This window comes from Leptopilina heterotoma, unplaced genomic scaffold, assembly GCF_015476425.1.
Source record: "Leptopilina heterotoma isolate Lh14 unplaced genomic scaffold, ASM1547642v1 Lhet_19, whole genome shotgun sequence".
Lineage (NCBI taxonomy): Eukaryota > Metazoa > Arthropoda > Insecta > Hymenoptera > Figitidae > Leptopilina > Leptopilina heterotoma.
In genome coordinates, this window is record NW_025110908.1 from 1,562,512 (window position 1) to 1,583,456 (window position 20,945).

The 20,945-nt window shown below is 26.3% G+C and overlaps 1 protein-coding gene across 12 annotated transcripts in view; it reads left to right on the plus strand.

The window, feature by feature from the left end:
* The window catches only part of LOC122500649 (forkhead box protein P1), a 447,350-nt gene that overhangs the window by 223,789 nt on the left and 202,616 nt on the right, over positions 1 to 20,945 (plus strand). For all 12 annotated transcript variants that reach the window (XM_043609681.1, XM_043609673.1, XM_043609683.1 and 9 more), the window contains one exon: positions 5,445 to 5,543. Coding sequence is in view for 8 of the 12 variants with exons in the window: in XM_043609673.1 (XP_043465608.1) it covers positions 5,445 to 5,543 (99 nt within the window). In the remaining 4 variants the exon portion in view is untranslated. The remainder of the gene's footprint in view (positions 1 to 5,444; positions 5,544 to 20,945) is intronic.

A 20,945-nucleotide genomic window follows, 5' to 3' on the forward strand; every position in this document is an offset into this window, starting at 1 on the left:
CGAGAATTGCGAGTAAAATTGTATTAAAAAATAATTTACTCACTGTAAAAAATTTGATTATGTATGTATGAAAATAGAAATAATTGAATTATTGCGAAGATATTTATAAAAAATTTTGTAAATAATTGAGTTCCTGTGAAATTTTTATTATTTATGAAAATAATTAAATGTTTGCGTAGAATTTTATGAAAATTGTTTTTAAATAATTGAATTCTTTTTAAAACTTTATTAAAATAGTAGATATTGAAAAACATTGATTTTAGGAAAATTTTTGAAAATAATTGAAATTTTCCAAGAATTTTATTAATATTGTTGAATATAATTAAATTTTGAAGAAGAATTTTATTATTTATAAAGTTAATTGAAATTTTGACGAGAATTTTTAAAAAGTTTTGAACATAATTGTATTTCTGTGAAGAATTTCATTGCTTTTGAAATTAATTGAATTTCTGCAATTATTTGTAATTTCTCTAAAATTCTCCAAATTATATCGTACAATTTACGAACTTTTCGTTCTTTTTCAATCAAATCACTAAAATTTAGTAGAATTTATACCCTTTCGTAGAATTTAAAAAAAAAATTTTGAAATAAATGAATTCTTTTCATGAAAGAAATGAAATCTATTCTTAAAATGGTAGATATTGATATAATTGATTTTATAGAATCGTTCTAGTAAAATTCTATAAAATATTCACTAAAATTTATATACAGAATGATTCTAGTGAAATTCGGTAGAACTTTTCCAGTTGAGCTGTTATTATTAATTCCGCTTCCTGAACAATTGATTCAATAAAAATTCACTAATTTTCTATTCGACACCACCAAAAATCTTGAAAAGTTAAGTCTGCATAAAATTTTGTTCACACCTCCCAAAAATGTCTGATTGTCAAAGGACACGAATTTCATAGAGTACATATATATATACGTATATTCGATGTGTCACGTCGCGTCTCGTCGCCAGTTATAAAGAGGGAAAGGCGCTTAAAATTCTTGATGCGCTTTGAAGAAGGAAGTTTTCTACCTCGAGTCTCAAAGAGTGCCATGAGGGTTGTAATTGGCAATATCTATCGAATTTTACAATAAATCTCGAAGAAAGCCCCAAGGAAACAGAGAGTAGACAGGGCAATATATAACGCAACGCGCAAGGGCCGGCACACTATGCACTTTACGACTTATCTTATCTTTTGAATTAGACTGCGAGGTTGTAGCTTCTCTTCTCATGTTGAGAGGCTCGTTCGACTTGACTGCATCCGAGAACCGAGACCCAACTAACATTTTCCGCAAAGAAAATATTTTTACCACTTAGCTTTGTAATTAAACTCTCCTCTTTTCCAAACGTAGAAAAGAGCCGCGCGGATGCACAAAAGCTTTTTACAGCAAAATTATGAGAGATTCAAAGGTATGTAAATAAGATAACTTGACAGTGGAGGATCGAAAATTATTTATAAAATGTAATTACGTTCAATTAGCATACTTAGGGTATTTTCATAAATATCGGCTTTTGCGGATTCACGCGACTATTGATACTATTTGACACTTCTTTTACTTTGTACATAACTATTCAGCAACAATTTTTAAAAATAAGATACGAAAACAAAAGTTCAGAAAGATTGAATTTCTTCAATTTATTTCCAAAAAAATATATATTTAATGTAGTTAAATTTTTTATGTATATTTAATTAATTAATAAAAATATAGGATTTATACAAAGAATTCTAATTAAAAACACTTACAAAAAAATTGAATTTTGTAAAAGTTACAATTTACAAATAATTGCAGAAATTCAATTATTTTCAAAAGTAATAAAATTCTTTCCCAAAATTCAATCATATTCAAAAATTTTCTTAAATTCTCGTCAAAATTTCAATTAACTTTATAAATAATAAAATTCTTCTTCAAAATTTAATTATATACAAAAATATTAATAAAATTCTTGGAAAATTTCAATTATTTTCAAAAATTTTTCTAAAATCAATGTTTTTCAATATCTACTATTTTAATAAAGTTTTAAAAAGAATTCAATTATTTAAAAACAATTTTCATAAAATTCTACGCAAACATTTAATTATTTTCATAAATAATAAAAATTTCACAGGAATTGAATTATTTACAAAATTTTTTATAAATATCTTCGCATTAATTCAATTATTTCTATTTTCATACATAATCAAATTTTTTACAGTGAGTAAATTATTTTTTAATACAATTTTACTCTCAATTCTCGAAAAATGAAATTATTTAAATAAAAATTTTATTAAAATTCGTCAAAAATATACAATTATTCTAAAAATTTGTTGATACAATTCTTTATTAGGATTCAAATTTAAGAAACATTCAATTATTCAATAAATTATTTATTTCTGTATTTAAATAATTGAATTCCGTTAGAATTCTCTAATAAAAATTGATTTAAAAATTAATTACAGCTCAAATTTTGAATAATAATTAAATATATTAAACGCATTTAAATTGAAATGATGAATCAAATTTTCAGGAAGTTACAGTAATCTTATTCTTATATATTTCAATTATGTTGATAAATAATAAAATTTTTTTTTAAAATTCAATTATTTTTCAAAAATTTTTTATAAAATTCTTGGAAAAATTTCAATTATTTTCAAATTTTTCCTCAATTTAATGATTTTTAATATCTACTAAATTAATAAAATTTATCAAAAGAATTCAATTATTTACAATTTTTTTTATAAATTTCTTGGAAATAATTCAATTATTTTCATAAATAATAAAATTTTTACAGGGATTCAATTATTTTAAAAAATAATAAAATTATTTTTAGAAATTCAATTATTATTTTCACAAATAATAAAACTCATCGTAGAATTTCAATTATTTAATTTTAATCGAATTCCTCTAAAATTGTAATAATTCCTAAACATTTTATTCAAATTCGTCGAAAAAATGCAATTATTTAAATTTATATGTAAATATTATTCATATTTTTGTACAAATAATTGAATTAAAATTTTCTAATAAAAATTGCTTTTAAAAATGAATTTTAGTTAAAAATTTAGATAACAGGTATTTGAATTGAAATGATGAGAATAATTTTGAAGAAGTTACAGTAACAATATTTTATTAAAATTTTTGACACTAATACGCTGCAAGAATTCTATTATTTTTAAAAATAATAAAATTCTTCTCAAAAATTCAATTATTTTTAAAAATTTAAGTAAAATTCGCTGCAAGAATTCAATTATTTTCACAAACAAATAAAATTTTCCGCATGAATTCAATTATTTAAAAAAATTTTAATAAAATGTTTCGCAAGAATTCAATTATTTTCACAAATAACAAAATTTTTCAAAGGAATTTTCATAAAATTCCCTGCAAGAATTCAATTATTTTTAAAAATAATAAAATTGTTCTCAAAAATTCAATTATTTTTTAAAATTTTAATAAAATTCGCTGCAAGAATTCAAATTACTATCTCTTAAATAATAAAATTCTTTGCAGGATTTTAATAACTTTAAATACAATTCTAATTGTATTTTTCGAAAAATTCAATTATTTAAAAAATTTTTTTAATTCTTCAAAAATATTCAATTATTTTCAAAAATTAAAAAAAAATTATTGATAAAAATGCAATTTAAAGAAATATACAATTAATCAATAAATTAATAATTTTTGTATTTAAATAATTGATTAGGTACTAGTAGAATTTTCTAATCATTGAATTTCAATAGGTTTCAATTTGAAATTTTAGAAAATTTTTATTCAATTACTATTGTTTTTTGAATTATTAATTTATACTAAAAAGTGTAATTGAATTTTCCTTGAAATCATTTAATGTTTTTATTTTCTAATTGTATATTTAATTCAAGAATTTACGAATAATCAAAATTTTTTGAAATTGAATTGAAAACAAAGGAATTTGGAATTTTTCAAAAATTATTAGTAATAATTGATTGAAAAAAGAATTTTAGTTTAGAATTCTAAAAAATATTCATTTAAATTGAGATGATGAATATAAGTTTGAAGAAGTTACAGTAACAATATTTTATTGAAATTTTTGACAATAATTGAATTTCAGAGAAGAATAAAATTCTACTATTTTTTAAAGTTGATTCAATTTTATAGAAGAATTTAACATTTTTTGAAAATAATTGAATTCCTGCGAGGAATTTGATTATTTTCAAGGATAATTGAATTCTTGCTAAGAACGTTATTATAATTTTTGAAAATAATTGAATTTCAATAGGTTTCAATTTGGAGTTTTAGAAAATTTTTATTCAATTATTAAAAATAATTGATTTAGAGAAGAACTTTAGTTTAAAATTGCAGAAAATAATTGAATTTTAAAAAAGTTGCAAATACTTTCAATTTTTAGAAATAACTTTGTTTTGGAAATGTTAATTAAAATCTTTGAATTTTTAATTATAAAATTTGAAGAAATCGATCACTTTGAGTCAAAGACTCGGAGTTATCGATATCGTCATGTTTTATAATAATAATAATTTATTATACAAAATCGAAAAAGAGGAAAATATTTTCCCTTTTATTTTTAGATGATTCCACAGAATTTCTAAATACTCGAGATTGATTACATCATATTCTCATATAAAATTGTCTGAAATTATCGTTTTTTTTTTGGTGAGACTGTTTTTCTGGGAAATAAAAAGAAAAGAAAATATAATAGCCGTCCCGTAAGGGATGCGTCTGCGACCGAGAGGGCGAAGAAGAAGTATTCTCATTATATGCGTGATTTATGCGCGTGCCACCTTGCCGTTGGGAGATTTTAGGTTAAAGGCAAAGTTAAAAGAAAAATAAAGCTTATGGGGTGTAAAGTCGCGGAGAAGTAGATGGGGGGAGTGACATTAGGCAGCAGAGTCACGTCTTACGCACTTTTTGCCAAGAAACTTATTCACAATTGGCATAAAACATTCAAAGGGCTTCGTAAGTATATATAGTTTTTTTTTTTTTTTTTTTTTTCTTTCGCTCAAGACTATAAAAATTACGTATATCACAAACGTATATTTACCGAATTAACGCGTATTATGCAGTTCCTTTATCCGGAAGCGCGCCTCTTCAAACGTTCAAATGTAAAACAAAGCAAGTGCAGAAAATCGAGAAGAACGGACATGAAAATGCATTTAGCTTTCTGTTTACACACATTTATATATATATATATGTGTGTATGTGTAGGAGAATATATGCATTGTCAGAGTTCTTGAAATCGTTGGAAATGTAGGAAAAGAATTCTGTCCCATTTGAAAGAAAATATTGTATGGATGATTCTTCTGAAAGTATGACATTTTTTATGTCTTTATTCTATAAACTCTACTCTCCATTCTCTAATAATTATTAACAATTTTTGTAGTAATTTAAAATTTTTAAAAACGAGTATATTCTTGAATTTCTTGTTGTAACAAGTGATTTTAATAAAAAACATAAAAAAAATTGTGAATTTAATTTTCAATTTTCAGGGACACATCGGCGAGAACCCGTTCGATAACGGATCTTGGGGGAAGGACTTTCCAGCAGTGCCCTGGCAGCTGACTCCTCGCGGCCTCGGCCGACCAAGTGTAAGTTTTTCTCAAATTTCATACATTTTGCAATTTCCATTATAGACGCTGATCAATTTTAAATTCAGTCGCGTTTCAAGATATGTAGAAAGTAAATAAAGTAAATGTTGTGTTTTCTACACTAAAAGGATATCACATTGCATCGACAACATTTTCAGTCAACAGCAATGGAACTTATTGATTATAAACAAATACCACACTCACTGATATACTATAAAGAAAATGTCAAAATTTGTATTTAATGGAAAGAACAATAATTTATTCAAATCCTTATTATTCTCAAATTTTTATAAAATTAAAAAAAAAAATTTTTTTAAATGTAAAGCTATACATATTTTGAATAAAATTTTTACAGTACTTTCTTGTAAGAAATAAAGATTTCACATTAAATTTTATTATTACTGAAAAAATGAGAATGTAATAATTTAAAAATTATTAAAGATTACGATTATGCGACTATATCCAAAATTTAGTGTAAAATTCGGTAAAATATAAGGAATAAATATTCCCCGTGTGTAAAACACATTGTATAGCTTAATTACTGTGTATTCATATACACAGCGTTTTGATGTGTTTGATAAGTATATTAAACAATACGTAAATTGTCATTCGAATTTTCATGTCACGTAGTGATATTGGTTCGAGGTTAACAGCATGGTGTTAACAAATCTCGATTAGTTACTGTGGAAGTAAGTGCCTGGGGGATTAGTATCAGTTGTCCATTAAATTCCACAGTAAATGCCCCTTCCTGCTTGCGTTTACAGTCTATTAAACGGGGTTAAATGCCTGCCGATCCCCGTACTCTTCGATCCTCTTGTGGTCATTCAACGGTTAGATTCCAATCTCCGAATCTAACTTTCGATATTATGTCAGCATTCCAACTCTACGAAAACGTTGCTGATTCTCAAACATTTTACTTATTTTCCTCCTCAAATGAAAACTTATGCGGCACATAAATAAATCTCTTAAGATATCGTTCTTGGAGTAAAAATTAACACAAAAACAAGGGAATAAACAATAACATTAAAAACAGTTGCTTCATTTCTAAACAGTTTTAATTCAATATTCAGCAAATGAGACTATTTTTTTTATCGTTGGGCATTTTAAAATTTAATATTAAGGTTTTTAATAATTTTAATTTTTTTTTATTAAGGTTTTTTTGTTGTATGATTGCAGTTAAGTACTTTTGTACGAAAGGGTTTGTTTGCAACCTGTTTATGTTCAAAATAAATAAATTATTACAAAACACGAAGATAACTTAACATATTTTTGATTTTTCGTTTTTAAAAACGTTAACGAGTTTAACCACTAATATTTCTAGTTCAATGTTGATTTCAGTCTTTTCCTCGTAAATTGAATTTCTAAGATCTTACGTAACATATAAATAAAACAATACGTAAAATACTAAAATAAACAATCATAAAGTCACAACATACATTAAAATCGCCAACAATAAAGTTGTTTTGAAATAGTGGATTTCTCTAAATTTTCAGTAATTTTATATACATATATATACATATACATATATTGTACCGTTAATGTTAAAGAGTCGTATTCTGAGATATTCGCGAAATTCGAAACACGAATATAAGATTAAGCACACCCACTGTTTGTAGCCAAGTGCATTTGTCAGCTTCTGAGAAAGCTAGGCACAGCTAAACGTGTTTCCTCACCGGCCTCTATTGTACACATATAGTCATGACCTAGCAATTAATAAACAAATACTCATATACCAAGTACCACAGTAAATCGTGAGGTATTAAAAAGTGTTGCAGATTAAATTAACACCAAAAAAAAGATTAAAATAATCAATTTTGATGTTATTTTTTACAATGAATGAAATTTTAGTTTATTAAATTTTTTATAACTATAAAACATGAAGATATCGATAACTCCGAGTTCGGAGTGATTCGACTCGGAGTCATCGATTTCTTCATATTTTATAATAATTTAAGATTACCAAGTAATAAAATCATTATTTTATATTATAAAAATATTATACTTCTTCAAAATTATTTTCATTATTTCAATTCAATTATTATTTTCAAAAATTTTTAACTACAATTTTACTTTATATCTATTATTTTTAATAATTTTCGAAAAAGTTCTTTGGCAATTTTCAAATCCATTTGTTTGCAATATTCAATTTCACGAAATTTAAATTATTCCTAAATTCTTCAATAAATTAGAAAATAAAAACTTCAAATAATTTAAAAGAAAATTCAATTAAACTTTTTCAAAAAAATTAATTTCAAAATTCAATTATTTCCAAAAATTCACGCTATATTGCTTTTAATATTCAATTATAATCTAAAATTTTAACTGAAATTCATTTTTATGAAATGAAAATCAATTTTTATTAGAAAATTCTACAAGAATTTAATTATTTAAATGCAAAAGTAAATAATTTATTGAATAATTGAATGTTTCTCAAAATTCAATTCTCATAAAGAATTTTAGTAACAAATTTTTAAATAATTGAATTCTTTTTGTCGAATTTTATTAGAACTTGCATGAACATAATTACTTTTTTTCAAGGAATTCAATTATAATTGTATGAAAAATAATTCAAACGCTGCGATGAGTTTTATCAGAATTTTCAAATCCATTCGTTTACAATTCAATTTTACAAAATTTTAATTATTCGGAAATCCTGCAATTAAATATATTATATTGAAAAATAAAAACTTGAAATAATTTCAATAAAAATCCTATTAAATTTTTAACAAGAATTAATTTTACAAAATTATTTGACAAAAATATGAAAAATGAAGAATTTCAATGATTTTAATTTGAAACATTTACAAAATTTAATTATTTCTAAAAATCCACGTAATAATGCTTGTAATATTTAATTGTAATCTAAAATTTTAACTGAAATTCATTTTTAAAACCATTTTTATTAATAAATTCTACGAGAATTCAATTATTTAAATACAAAAATAAATAATTTATTTATTTTATGTTTCTTGAAATTAAATTCTCATAAAAAATGTTATCAACAAATTTTTTAAATTATTAAATTCTTTGGACGAATTTGAATAAAATTTTTAAGAATAATTACATTTTTCTAGAAATTTGATTAAAATTGTATTAAAAATAATTGAAATTCTGGGATCAATTTTATTATTTATGAAAATAATGGAATTATTGCGAAGAAATTTATAAAAGATTTTGTAAATAATTAAACTTTAAATTTTTATTAGGTATGAAAATAATTAGATTTTTGCGTAGAATTTGATCAAAATTTTGTTTACATAATTGAATTCTTTTGTAAAAGTTTATTAATAAAGCATATATTCAAAAACATCTAAGTGAGGAAAATAATTTGAAAATAATTAAAATTTTGCCAAGAATTTTACTAGGTAAAATTTTTGAAAATAATTGAATGTTCGTGTAGAGTTTTATTTAATTTTTTTAACAATTGAAATTTTTTGAAAAATTTTATTAAAACAATAGATATTAAAAATCACTGAATTAGGAAAAATTTTTGGAAATATAATTGAAATTTTTCCATGAATTTTATTCATAAAATAAAATAAATTAATTTAATTTCGACGAAAAACTTTGCTATTTATAAAGATAATTGAAATCTTGAGAAGAATTTTTAAAATTCATTTTGAAAATAATTGAATTTTGGAGAAGAATTTTATTAAAATTTATGAAAATAATTGAATTTTTGGAATGAATTGGATATTAATTAAAAAAATGGAAATTAATTGAATTATTGCGAAAAAATTTATAAAAAAAAATTGTAAATAATTGAATTCCTGTGAAAAATTTTATTATTTATAAAAATAATTGAATGTTTGTGTAGAATTTTATTTAAATTTTTTTTTTAATAATGGAATTCTTTTGGAAAAATTTATTGAAATAGTAGATATTGAAAATCATTGAATTTTATAAAACTTTTGAAAATAATTGAAATTTAGACAAGAATTTGATTAAAATTTTGTAAAATAATTGAATATCAGAGAAGAATTTTATTATTTATAAAGAAAATTGAAATTTTGACGAGAATTTTTAAAATTTTTGGAACTCAATTGAATTTAGTAACTATGTTACTAAGTTAGTTGGTAAGTTAGTAACTAACGTACAAACTTACTATTCTCCCTGGAGAAGCTAAATTCGTTGAATTTTTCCAAATCGTTGACTTTGGTGTTTTATTTAAAGTAAAATTTTATTCATAGTTAAAAATAACACCAAAATAGATTATTTAAATCCTTTCTGGTGTTAATTTAATCCTAGAGGGATTAAACTGTTGCAGATTATTTTAATCCATTCTGGTGTTATTTTAACACCTCACGTTTTACTGTGTATGCAAAAGTCACCAAGTCCAAACACAAAATAATTAATCATTTATTATTTGTCCATTAAGAACTCTTGTTTTTAGTGATATTTTTGAAAAAAACAATTTTTTTTCCAAGTTGACTTTACGCTAAGAGTTCAAATAAATAAAAGAATATAAAAGATTATAAAAGAAAATATAAAAGAATATAAAAAAATGTAAAAGAATATAAAAGAAAATATAAAAAAATATAAAAGAATATAAAACAACATAAAGAAAATATAAAAGAATTTAAACGAAAATAAATAAAAAGAATAAATAAAGAATAAACAAAAAAATACAAGTATCGGAAAAAATTTCTCATTTATCGAGAGAGAAGAAAAAAAGCTTCTTAACCTTTATCATCCTTTTCCTGATTTGACATATTGTGTACGGTAATTATTTATATTCATTTGCTTCACTAATCCACGTGTAACAATGCAGATAAAGTGGTTTGCGCATTATGAATTTTTATCTTTCGTTATTTACAAATAAACTGTGGACTACGTGCGCGCTATTAAAACCCACCAGTGCACAACATTCAGATGCATGCCATATCTTAACTTCAAAGTATTTTTTCCACTATGAAAATAATAATACTAGAAAAATGTCAAAGGATAAGTGTAAAGTTGAAAGAAAAACAATACGTGCAATGATAAAACTATTGTTTCACGTCTATGTATGTATATCATACATAAAGAAAAGCTATTAAAAACACTACTTTATTGACAATAAATTTGCTTGTCTACTTCTTTAAAATGAAAAATTTTTAAAAATATTTTCAAATTATGTGACTACAAAATTGCAAATGCTAATTTAAATTAGAAATATAAATCTTTTTTTCTTTTTTTTTGAGAATTAAAATGCAAATGAATAAAGTTTTGAGTAAATTCTCTTTTGTTTTCCGACAAAAAGTAAAGCAACAGATTGGAATGAATACACGACATAACAAGTGGGAATAAAAAATGTGACAAGTTATATGAGTATTTGAACAAATTGTCAACATGTTTCCGCGAAGGGTTAGTGAGTGAGAGAGAGATTTTCTCGTCTCTCTCTCTCTCTCTCTCTCTTTGGAGGAAGTAACACAGGGCATTTTTGTTCCAGAGCCACAATGAGATGCCGGATTTCTTTTTCCGTCCCCGAATAACCTTTATTCTTATAAAGCCGGAATTACAAATTCCAACCCCTGACCCTACCGACTCTTACTTATTTCCCCTCCGTGTCTTGTGCTTCGTCGCGATAGCACGTTTTATTGTTAAGGTGATTTAGAATCTTGAAAGGAAGACGACCATTTTTAGATACAAGTCCGGATCTGTGGTCTGTGATTAGTGCAGAGCACGTCCTTAGTACTAAATTTTAAATCTCGCACGCTTAATCTCCTTCGATTCAATTAACTTTATTTATCAATTTACCAAGCTCTTCGTGTTTTATATTAGTTGAGAAGAAAATCACACTTATTTTCTGTAAAAATTTTCATTACAACAAAAATATGTGGATTTTAATTTCTGAATTTCGATTCAATTTACAATCGTTAATCCTCTCAGTCCCATAGTTAAGAAACTCGATAAATAATTTACGAAAGATTTACAATACTCATGTTTTTTGGGGTCGTTAATTACTAATATGACGTCTGATTATCAAAATCCAAAATGGCGGATCCAATATGGCGGACGAAGAAATTAAAAGTCAATAAAATTCGTTTAAAAGTTGACATTAACGAGTGTGCCTCATAAACTGTAAAATTACCGCGAATTCTAATACAAATTTTCAATTTTTTATTTTTTTCTATTTTTGACAATAATCGTAAAAGTAAATTAAGTAAAATTATTTCTTAGAAATTATTTAATCTCTACTCTCTAAATTTAAATTAGTAGTTTTTTACTAATAAAATAGTGCCGATTCGTTTACCAATTTGAATTAGTGTTTATTTAATTTTATTCATTAAACACTTCTTTCGACTGATTTTTAGTAATTTTTTACTAATTGCTAGTAGAAAACTACTAATTCACTAGTAAGCCGTTTACTAATTTAAAATAGTAAAAAATACTTTCTACTACACAGAGAAAAAAGAATTCCTAATATAGAACTAACAAATTTCGTTTATTGTTGTTACAAAATTTTTTGTTATCTCAACAGATTTATTGTTATTGGACAAAATTTGAATTGTCAGGACAACAAAATAAATTTGTTAGTTCTATATTGATAATCTTTTTGTCAACGTAATAATCCTTTTTTTCCGTGTAAATGAATTAGTAATTTTCTACTAGCATTTAGTAAAAAACGACTGAAGATTAGTAAAAAACCGTTACTAATTTAAATTGGTAAACGAATCCACACTAATTCATAGATTTAGAGAGTTTTCATGTTTTTAAATTTTCGAGAAACTAATTCTTTTAAATAAATTTTATTTCTTAATTAATTTCACCAAACGACTTTTTTAAACATTCCATCATTTTTATATTGAATCTTGTGAATCTCTATTATCAACAATAATTTGTGATAGAATAAAAAATTTAGAAGATTTTTACATTTTTACAAGGAAAATTAAATGAAAACAATACTATATATTTGAATTAAATACCAAATTAAGTGGAAATTAAAACCAAATTAATTAATCTGAATTTGATTTATGAAATAGGTCAAGTTTTTAAAGTTTACAAAAAAAATACATAACACTATTTTTTATATAGGTCCCTTTTTCACAGTGTTATTTTTTATTACTTTTTATGTTTCATATGATTTTCCTTTTTTTTATTTCTTTTCCACCCGGAATAGTTTCTTTTTCGCGACTTTGGTCTTTTTTCATAAAATTGGAGCTTTTTTTATTAAATAGAAAAAAAATGTGTCTTGAAAAACGACACTGGTCTTGGTAATTTTTTTTAACAATTTCTGAAGTTAAATATCAAAATTTGTCTTTTTTTCATCATTTTGAGCTATTTTTTATTAAAGAAAAGCTTTTTTCGAAACACGGAGGTACTCAGAACTGTTTTACATTATTCTTCCGATTCAGAAAAAAATTGTATCTTGAAAAATGGCGCTGGTCTTAACAATTTTTTTAAAAATAATTTTTGTAGACGATTATCTAATTTCGGGCTTTTTTTCAGCAATTTGGAGCTTTCTTTTATTAAAAAAAAAGCATTTTGACAAGCCCAGAAGTACTCAGAACTACTTTTAAATTTATTTCCTATTCAGAAAAAATTTGTGTTCTGAAAAACTACTCTGGTCTTAAAAATTTTTTTTAACAATTTTTAAAGTTTTTTATCAAATTGGAGCTTTTTTTAATAAAGAAGAGCTTTTCCCGAAACACAGAAGTACTCAAAACTATTTTAAAATTTATATATGTGACACTATTTTAACTATTTTATTTACGATTCAGAAAAAATTTGTGTTTTAAAAAACGATGCTGATCTTAACAAATTTTTTTTAACAATTTTTGTAAGCGATTATCAAATATTGGACTTTTTTTCATCAATTTTGTGCTTATTTTATTAAAAAAAAGAGCTTTTTCTGAAACTCAAAACTATTTTTCACTTTATTTCCGATTCAGAAAAAATTGTGTCTTGAAAAACGACGCAGATCTTGACAATATTTTTTAACAATTTTTGAAGGCGATTATCAAATTTGGTATTTTTTCATCAAATTGGAGCTTTTTTTAAAAATAAGAGCTTTTTCCGAAACACGAAGGTATTCAGAGCTTTTTAAGAATTTATTTTTGATTCAGAAAAAATTTTTGTTTTAAAAAACTACGCAAATCTTCATAATTTTTTAAAACAATTTTTGGAGTCGAATGTCAAATTTGATCTTTTTTTCCATCAAATTGGAGCTTTTTAATAAAGAAGAGCTTTTTCTGAAGCACGGAGGTACTCAGAACTATTTTTTAAATTATTTCCGATTTAGAATAAATTTATGTCTTGAAAAACGACGCTATTCTTGACAATTTTTTTAAACAATTTTTTGAAGGCGATTATCAAATTTGGTAATTTTTTTTTCATTAATTTTTGAGTTTTTTTTATTAAAAAAAGAGCCTTTTTCAAAACACAGAAGTACTTGCAACTTTTTTAGAATTTATTTTCCTTTCAGAAAAATTTTTGTGTTATGCAAAACGACGCTGGTCTTTACAATTTTTTTTTAACTCTCGTTTCGTTTAATAATATTTCCCCGTATTTTTAAAATTTTTTCTTTTTTTTTTGACTATTTCTCCACCCGAAAGGTTTTTTTCAAGACTGTATATAATTTCACCAAAACGATTATTTTTATCCAATTTTAAAAAGTTGACAGTCGAAAAGAATTAGATTCTTTTTCCGCGATGGGAAATTTTTAATTATGTTGGGTATTTTAATATTGTAATTATACAATTTTTATTGCAGCATTTTAAAAAGGACATGTAGTAGAATATTTTTCTGTACAGTTAAAATATGTTAAAAAATTCGTTCCTTTTTCGCGGCGCGACTTTAATTACTGATCAAGAAAAACTATGTAAAACATTTTTTAAATCATAAATTTATGAAATTGAGTAGAAAATTGTATATTTTACAACAGACGAGGATCGATTTTTTATGCTAAAAACCAAAAGATAAAAAAAATTTTTAAATACATAAAATATAAATTTTTGGCTTAAAAAGCTAAAAAAAATTGTTAAAAGTGGGTGAAGTGGTTACAAACTGGAAGTTTGTAGGTTGAGTGACGTCAGAGGGAAAAAAAGTAGTGACGCCGGGTGAAAAAGGTGCGCGCAGGCGCATAGCGGCTGCGTGACCCTTTTTCCCCCGGCGTCACTACTTTTTTTCCTTTCCTAACAAAATATTTATATAAAAAAATATTAGTGATACAACAAAAGATAACTACTTTTGCACTCCTTACTCATTATGCATCGGACAGAATTTACAAATGTATAAAAGTGTTTTCTTTAATTATTCTATAAATCGAGAAGAATAAAACAAATGAGAGGGGAATCTTTAGAATCAAAATCAGTTCGTTTCAAGTCTTTGGGGGTTTTTAAGGTATGCAATGATATGCGAATGTGCGGATAGAAAGAGAAGGAGGGACTGGGTATTATGAGTCGTGGAAGATCTACTTCTTGATTACAGAACTTTTTACTTAATTACATAACATTGTTACCATTTACAAAGTCGCGACGGACTTACGCCGCTCGACTACTAATTAGTGCTTTCAAATGGTGAATTTCTTAAATCTTATCCCTTTTTGATGGATCTTAACTATCCTTTTTTTCATCCTTCTTAGACATTCCCACTTTTTTTTAAACAGATCGCACGAGTTTAAAGATTACGTAAATTATTCTTGTGTATTTTTATAAGAATCATTTACTAGTAAGTAAATGATTCTTATAAAAATACACAAGAATAATTTACGTAAATGATTTAATCTTAAGAATCATTTACTTACTCTACGTATTTAATCTTAAGAATTATTTACTTAAACTTGTGTGATCTGTATTAATTATGAATCCGTTGCATCAAATAAATACTTTAAGGGGATGTCAAAATAGTTTGGACTATTACGTTGTGCATCAAATTACTTTTTCGGAATGATCATTAACTTCTAATTTCTTTAACAAAAAAATATTTATTTCTTCATTTTCTGTTTAATAAAATAAAAAGAAAATGTAAGAACGCAAAATTCTCTGTTTGACGTGAATCGATTAAAGCTTCTGGCTATATTATCGGAAAGTGCGTGAATTACTGGGAATGAGCCCTCAGACGATGCAGGCATTAAGACGTCTGGTCCTCGACCTCTCCACTCCTCTCTTTCTCTCTCTCACCCCAATTGCGAGAGCGGGCACAGTGTTATATACCAACCTCTCTCCTTCCTTATAAAGCGTGATGCAACCCCGTCGGTTTTCCGAGGCACTGGGAAGCTTCCCCCATCCTCGTTGTCCTCTAATTCTCATCTGATCCCCACATTACGTAATTTTCTCTTTATTATTTTATAATTCCCGGGTCGAGCCCTGGTCGAGACTTATCCAACTCTAGTCTGTAGGAACTCACCCTCCACGATGCATACTAATGCATTTTCGCATTTATTAATTATTCCAAGCTAGTTACCTTGGCTTTCCGCCTTTCCACCTCACTTCTCAGTTTCTACCTTCGCTTAAACCTTATTCTCCTCAAAATTCTCTATATGGACCATTTTCGTTCTACATATCGATTCTCAGTGTGCTCTTAATTTTTCGTTAGGTTTTTATTTCTCCACAAGGAAATTGGGTGAATGGTACATGTAAATTTTTCACACCAAAGTTCTTTCTTTCATGAGCTCTTTGATTCCGTATTTTGCTTTATTTTCCTAGAGTTTCACCAACTCCGATTAAAAGTTAATCATTAAAGTCAGTAGAACCGCTCATTGGTCAAGGATTTAATCAATAACTTTTAGTCGATGTTGGTGAAATCATTTCAATGCCAAAAATAACCAAACAGAATTGTAATTTAAAAATCAAACTTCCCCAACTGCATTTTAATATAGAGGAAGAAAAATAAGCATCTGAGAAATAGCGAAGTAGTTCTCTCTCAAAGTTGGTGAAGAATCTTTGTTCGACTTTTGCAAGTAGTGTGGTTCCCCTGGGAATTTAATTTCCTTTTAACGCCAAGCGATTCCTTTTCAAGGCAATCGCAAATGTTTAATTGGCTCGAGCTAGTGGCTACATTAATTGCAGTGGATTGCCGGGTGTACCTGGTTGGGAATTGCTGACTGTCGGGGCTTGACTGGCTGAGGGAAAAGCGCCTTGCATTGAATGCTAAACAAAAGCTAATTTATATCAGAAGGTCGGCACTGCCAGAGATCGGGAGATGAATAGCTGTACTCCTTGCATACAAAGTAACCCAACTGCGCCAAACTATAATTTCTAATGTGAGCGCGAAATGAAATCCCGAGAACTGTCCTGTTTTTATTCCTCAATTCCATATATGATAAAAGGAACCTCAAAAATTACTGAATTATTACTCAACTATTCTGTAAAGTACAATGTTTATATATTATTTTCACTATATTGTGTCATAAAAAAATTAGACGCACGAAATAGTCGAGAGTTATATTATCATTTAGTTTTTAATTCATTTAATTTGACCGAATCAGAACCTTTAGAGTTGAAAAAAAGTTCCTTTCATAAAAATACAATTTTAAATTCATATATATTTAAAATTTTCAATACAGATTTTTAAATAAGGTTTCGATATTATAACTATAATAAACCATTCCTATCTGTTGGAAGTTATAAATGTATTTTTAGTTAGCTACAAAATTTAAATTCCCTCTGCCTTTTGTATCATTGAATATCCTCGGCAAAATGCTTTCGATAATATACAGAAAAAAAATACTGATATTTGAATTTATAAAAACCAAAGTTAGGAAACTCACTTGATTCCCAATTAAAATGCTTGAAAGTTTTATTATACAAAAGAGAGCGAGGTTTTTTTCCGATTGATATATAGAAAAAAACGAGGTCTTTAATTTCTCGTTTATTATTGAAAGGGAAATGAATTAATCATGATTTTTATTTCCTTTACCCTGGGAGAAAAAATAAATTAAACTTTACGATGAGAAAGGAGGAAGTACACAATATCGTCACAGCGAGAAATGCCTGTTGATTCGATAGGAGATTGTTGATTCCCCGAGAAAGCATCGTCTACTCGGCGTTGAACTTTCTCGATATACAAGGCAACACAGCAACACAACACGTTAAAGCACAACAAGTGGGGGGGATGAAGGGTGGGAAGCACGATATACAATCGCAGCGGAGTGGCGCGCGTCGCCTCTAGCACGTGCTTTTCCCTTCTCTTCATCTTCTTCTTGTTTTCTGTTTCTCTCTTTCTAAACAACCCTCACTTATCATCCTTTAATCATAAACAGCACATGAAGAAGGTTATTTGATGAAAAATTTTGGTTATTGTTTCCCTCACAAACTTTTAGATCTGCATCTAAAATATAGTTCAAACTTCACGATAGTTTTCCGGCGCTTTTGTCAAATTTCGACTAATTTGAATTAATGCTTAAATTTGGATAAAATTAAGAAAATGTTTGTAACACATCACATAAGTATTTTGATATGTTTCTGAAGAATTTGGTTACGCGACAAAAATTATGACTAATTTCGCGAAAGTGACGCATAATTGATAATATAATTGTTTAATGTCAAGTTTGCTGATCCTGTAATTTGAGATTCAGAGACTTAGATTCTCTGCTCAACAACCCCTGAGGTGAACTTTCCCGGGGCAACACAGAATCAACTTAGATCTAACAATGTAATGGGGACGTGCAACCTTGTAAATAGATGTCTGAAGCGTGCGCCTATGTTTCTCCTACTATGTGTATTAAGACGAAACGCTGAAAGTTCCCGGGGCTTATAGAAGGGTTGTGCTCAGCTCCCATTTGCGCTCTTGTACTTGATACCTTCCTGCTTGTGCTACATGCACACGCATGCATGCGCTGATAATTAGTGTCTTAATGAAGCACCGCACGAGCTTTCTAAATAATATAACTCTCATCTCCACGCTTCTCGATCCACATTACCATAAACTATGCATCATATTTGACTCCTTCGTTTATGTAAACAGTTTCAATTGTTTTCCCCGCAAAATTCCCTTCTTTCGCGCTGTTTACTTTACTGTACATGAATCTATTTAATTTAATTTGTTATGCTTATGTACTTTGAGAAAGGAGTTTGGTTTTTACAACAAACAATCGGTTGGTTTGTATTTCTATTGTTGTGGTACTAACATTTTTTGTCAAAAAGGTAAAAAAAAGTAGTGACGCAGGGGAAAAAAGGGTCACGCAGCCGCTACGCGCCTGCGCGCTCCTTTTTTACCCGGCGTCACTACTTTTTTTCCCTCTGACGTCACCGAACCAGCAAACTTTCAGGTTTTGACCACTTCACCCACTTTTAACAATATGTAGCGTTTTTGGCATAAAAAATCGTACCTCGTTTGTTGTAAAATATAAAATTTTTTACTTAATTTCATAAATTTATGTTTAAAAAATATCGTATATGGCTCCTTGACGGAAGTTCTTCATAGAATTTCCAAGAAGCTTCCATGGAAATTCGGCAAGTTTCTTACTCTAACATTATTTTAACATTTCCATTATGATTAGGGTCAAAAGTTTATCAAGATAAAATTTTTTTCTGAAACGGAAGTAAATTCTAAAAAAGTTCTGAGTACCTCTATTTTTCAGAAAATGCTCTTCTTTAATAAAAAAAATCCCCAAATTCATCAAAAAAATCTCAAATTTGATAATCGCCTCCAAAAATTGTTAAAAGAATTTGTTTTTCATATGATACAAATTTTGTTTGAATCGGAAATAAAGTTTAAGAAAAGTTCTGGATCTTTCAGCGTTTCGAAAAAAGCTCTTCTTTAATAAAAGAAAGCTCTAATTTCATCAAGAAAAGCTCAAACTTGAAAATCGCTTCTAAAAATTGTTAAAAAAAATTGTCAAGCACTTTGTCCTTTTTTAAGACACAAATTTTTTCTGAATAAGAAAAAAATTCAAAAAAAAGTTCCAGGAACCTGCGTTTTTCAAAAAAATACTCTTCTTTAATAAAAAAGCTCCAATTTCATCAAAAATAGCTCAAAATTTATTATTTCTTCCAAAAATTGTTAAAAAAAGTGTCAAGACCAGAACGTTTTCCAAGAAACAAATTTGTTCTGAATCAGAAATAAATTCTAAAAAAGTCCCGAGTACTTCCGTGTTTCAGAAAAAGCTCTTCTTCAATAAAAAAAGCTCTAATTTGATGAAAAAAAGACCAAATCTGATAATCGTCTCCAAAAATTGTTTAAAAAAATTGTCATGACCAAAAATTTTTTCTGAATGGTAAATAAATTCTAAAAAAGTTCTGAGTACCTCCATGTTTCGAAAAAAGCTTTCCTTTAATAAAAAAAAGCTCAAAATTGATAATCGACTCCAAAAATTGTTAAATGAAATTGTTTTTCATGATAAAAATTTTATATGAATCAGAAATAAAGTCTAAAAAAAGTTCTTATTATTTCCGCTTTCGGAAAAAGCTCTTCTTTAATAAAGGAAACTCTAATTTAATGGAAAATAGCCCAAATTTGATATTCAACTACAAAAATTGTTATAAAATATTGTCAATATCAGCGTTGTTTTTCAAGACACAAATTTTTTTTGAATCGGAAGTAAATTCAAAAAAGATTCTGAGCACCTTCGTGTTTTGAAAAAAGCTCTTTTTTCATAAAAAAGCTCCAAATTGATGGAAAATGCCCAAAAATTGATAATCGCCTACAGAAATTGTTAAAAAATATTGTCAAGACAAAAAACTTTTTCTGAATCGAAAGTAAATTCTAAAAAGTCCCGAGCACCTCCGCGTGTTTACGTCCCAATGTTGAAAATACCAAAATACACAAGTGCCAGCGAATAAAAAAAATTTATTTGATTTGAAAAATATCACTAAATAAAAAATATATTATTACATAAATAGTAATTATTATTATTTGTACAGTACTGCATGTTGTTAATTAAAAATAGAATTTTTTTAGTGAAATATATGAGTATGATTCATATTTTTATTTTTCGAAGACAACTTTTCGTAGAAAAGAAAATATTATACAGGAATAATTTTTGAATTATTTATTGAATTTTGCTTTATAATTAGAAGAAATTGCGGTTTTTTGTTTTAACTGCATGTTTTGAAATTTTAATATCAAGAAAACAAATGCTTATTTTGCATGAGAATACGAGATCGCAACTATACATGTTTGAGACGAGATGAGATGAGAGATTATATAAACAAAAGAATATAGAATTGCTTGAATCTTCTCTCATTTTTCGTAATTCTCGCTCATGTGCTTAACTAGCAATTTCTATCTCTTTATCTGCAATTTTAAGAAGTAGGAAAATAAAAAAGAGAAAGAAAAGATAGGAAAAAAAGAAAAGAAAACTTCTCTTTATCTGCCTACTTAATATTTTTTATAAAAAAAATAAAAAAAATTAGTACTTGATGAACACTCGTAACGTTATTTCTTATAAATATTCAAAAAAAAATAGTATTTTACGAACACTCTCAAAATTTAAATAATTTTTTCCTTATAGAGAAAAATTATTATTAGAAACGTTTT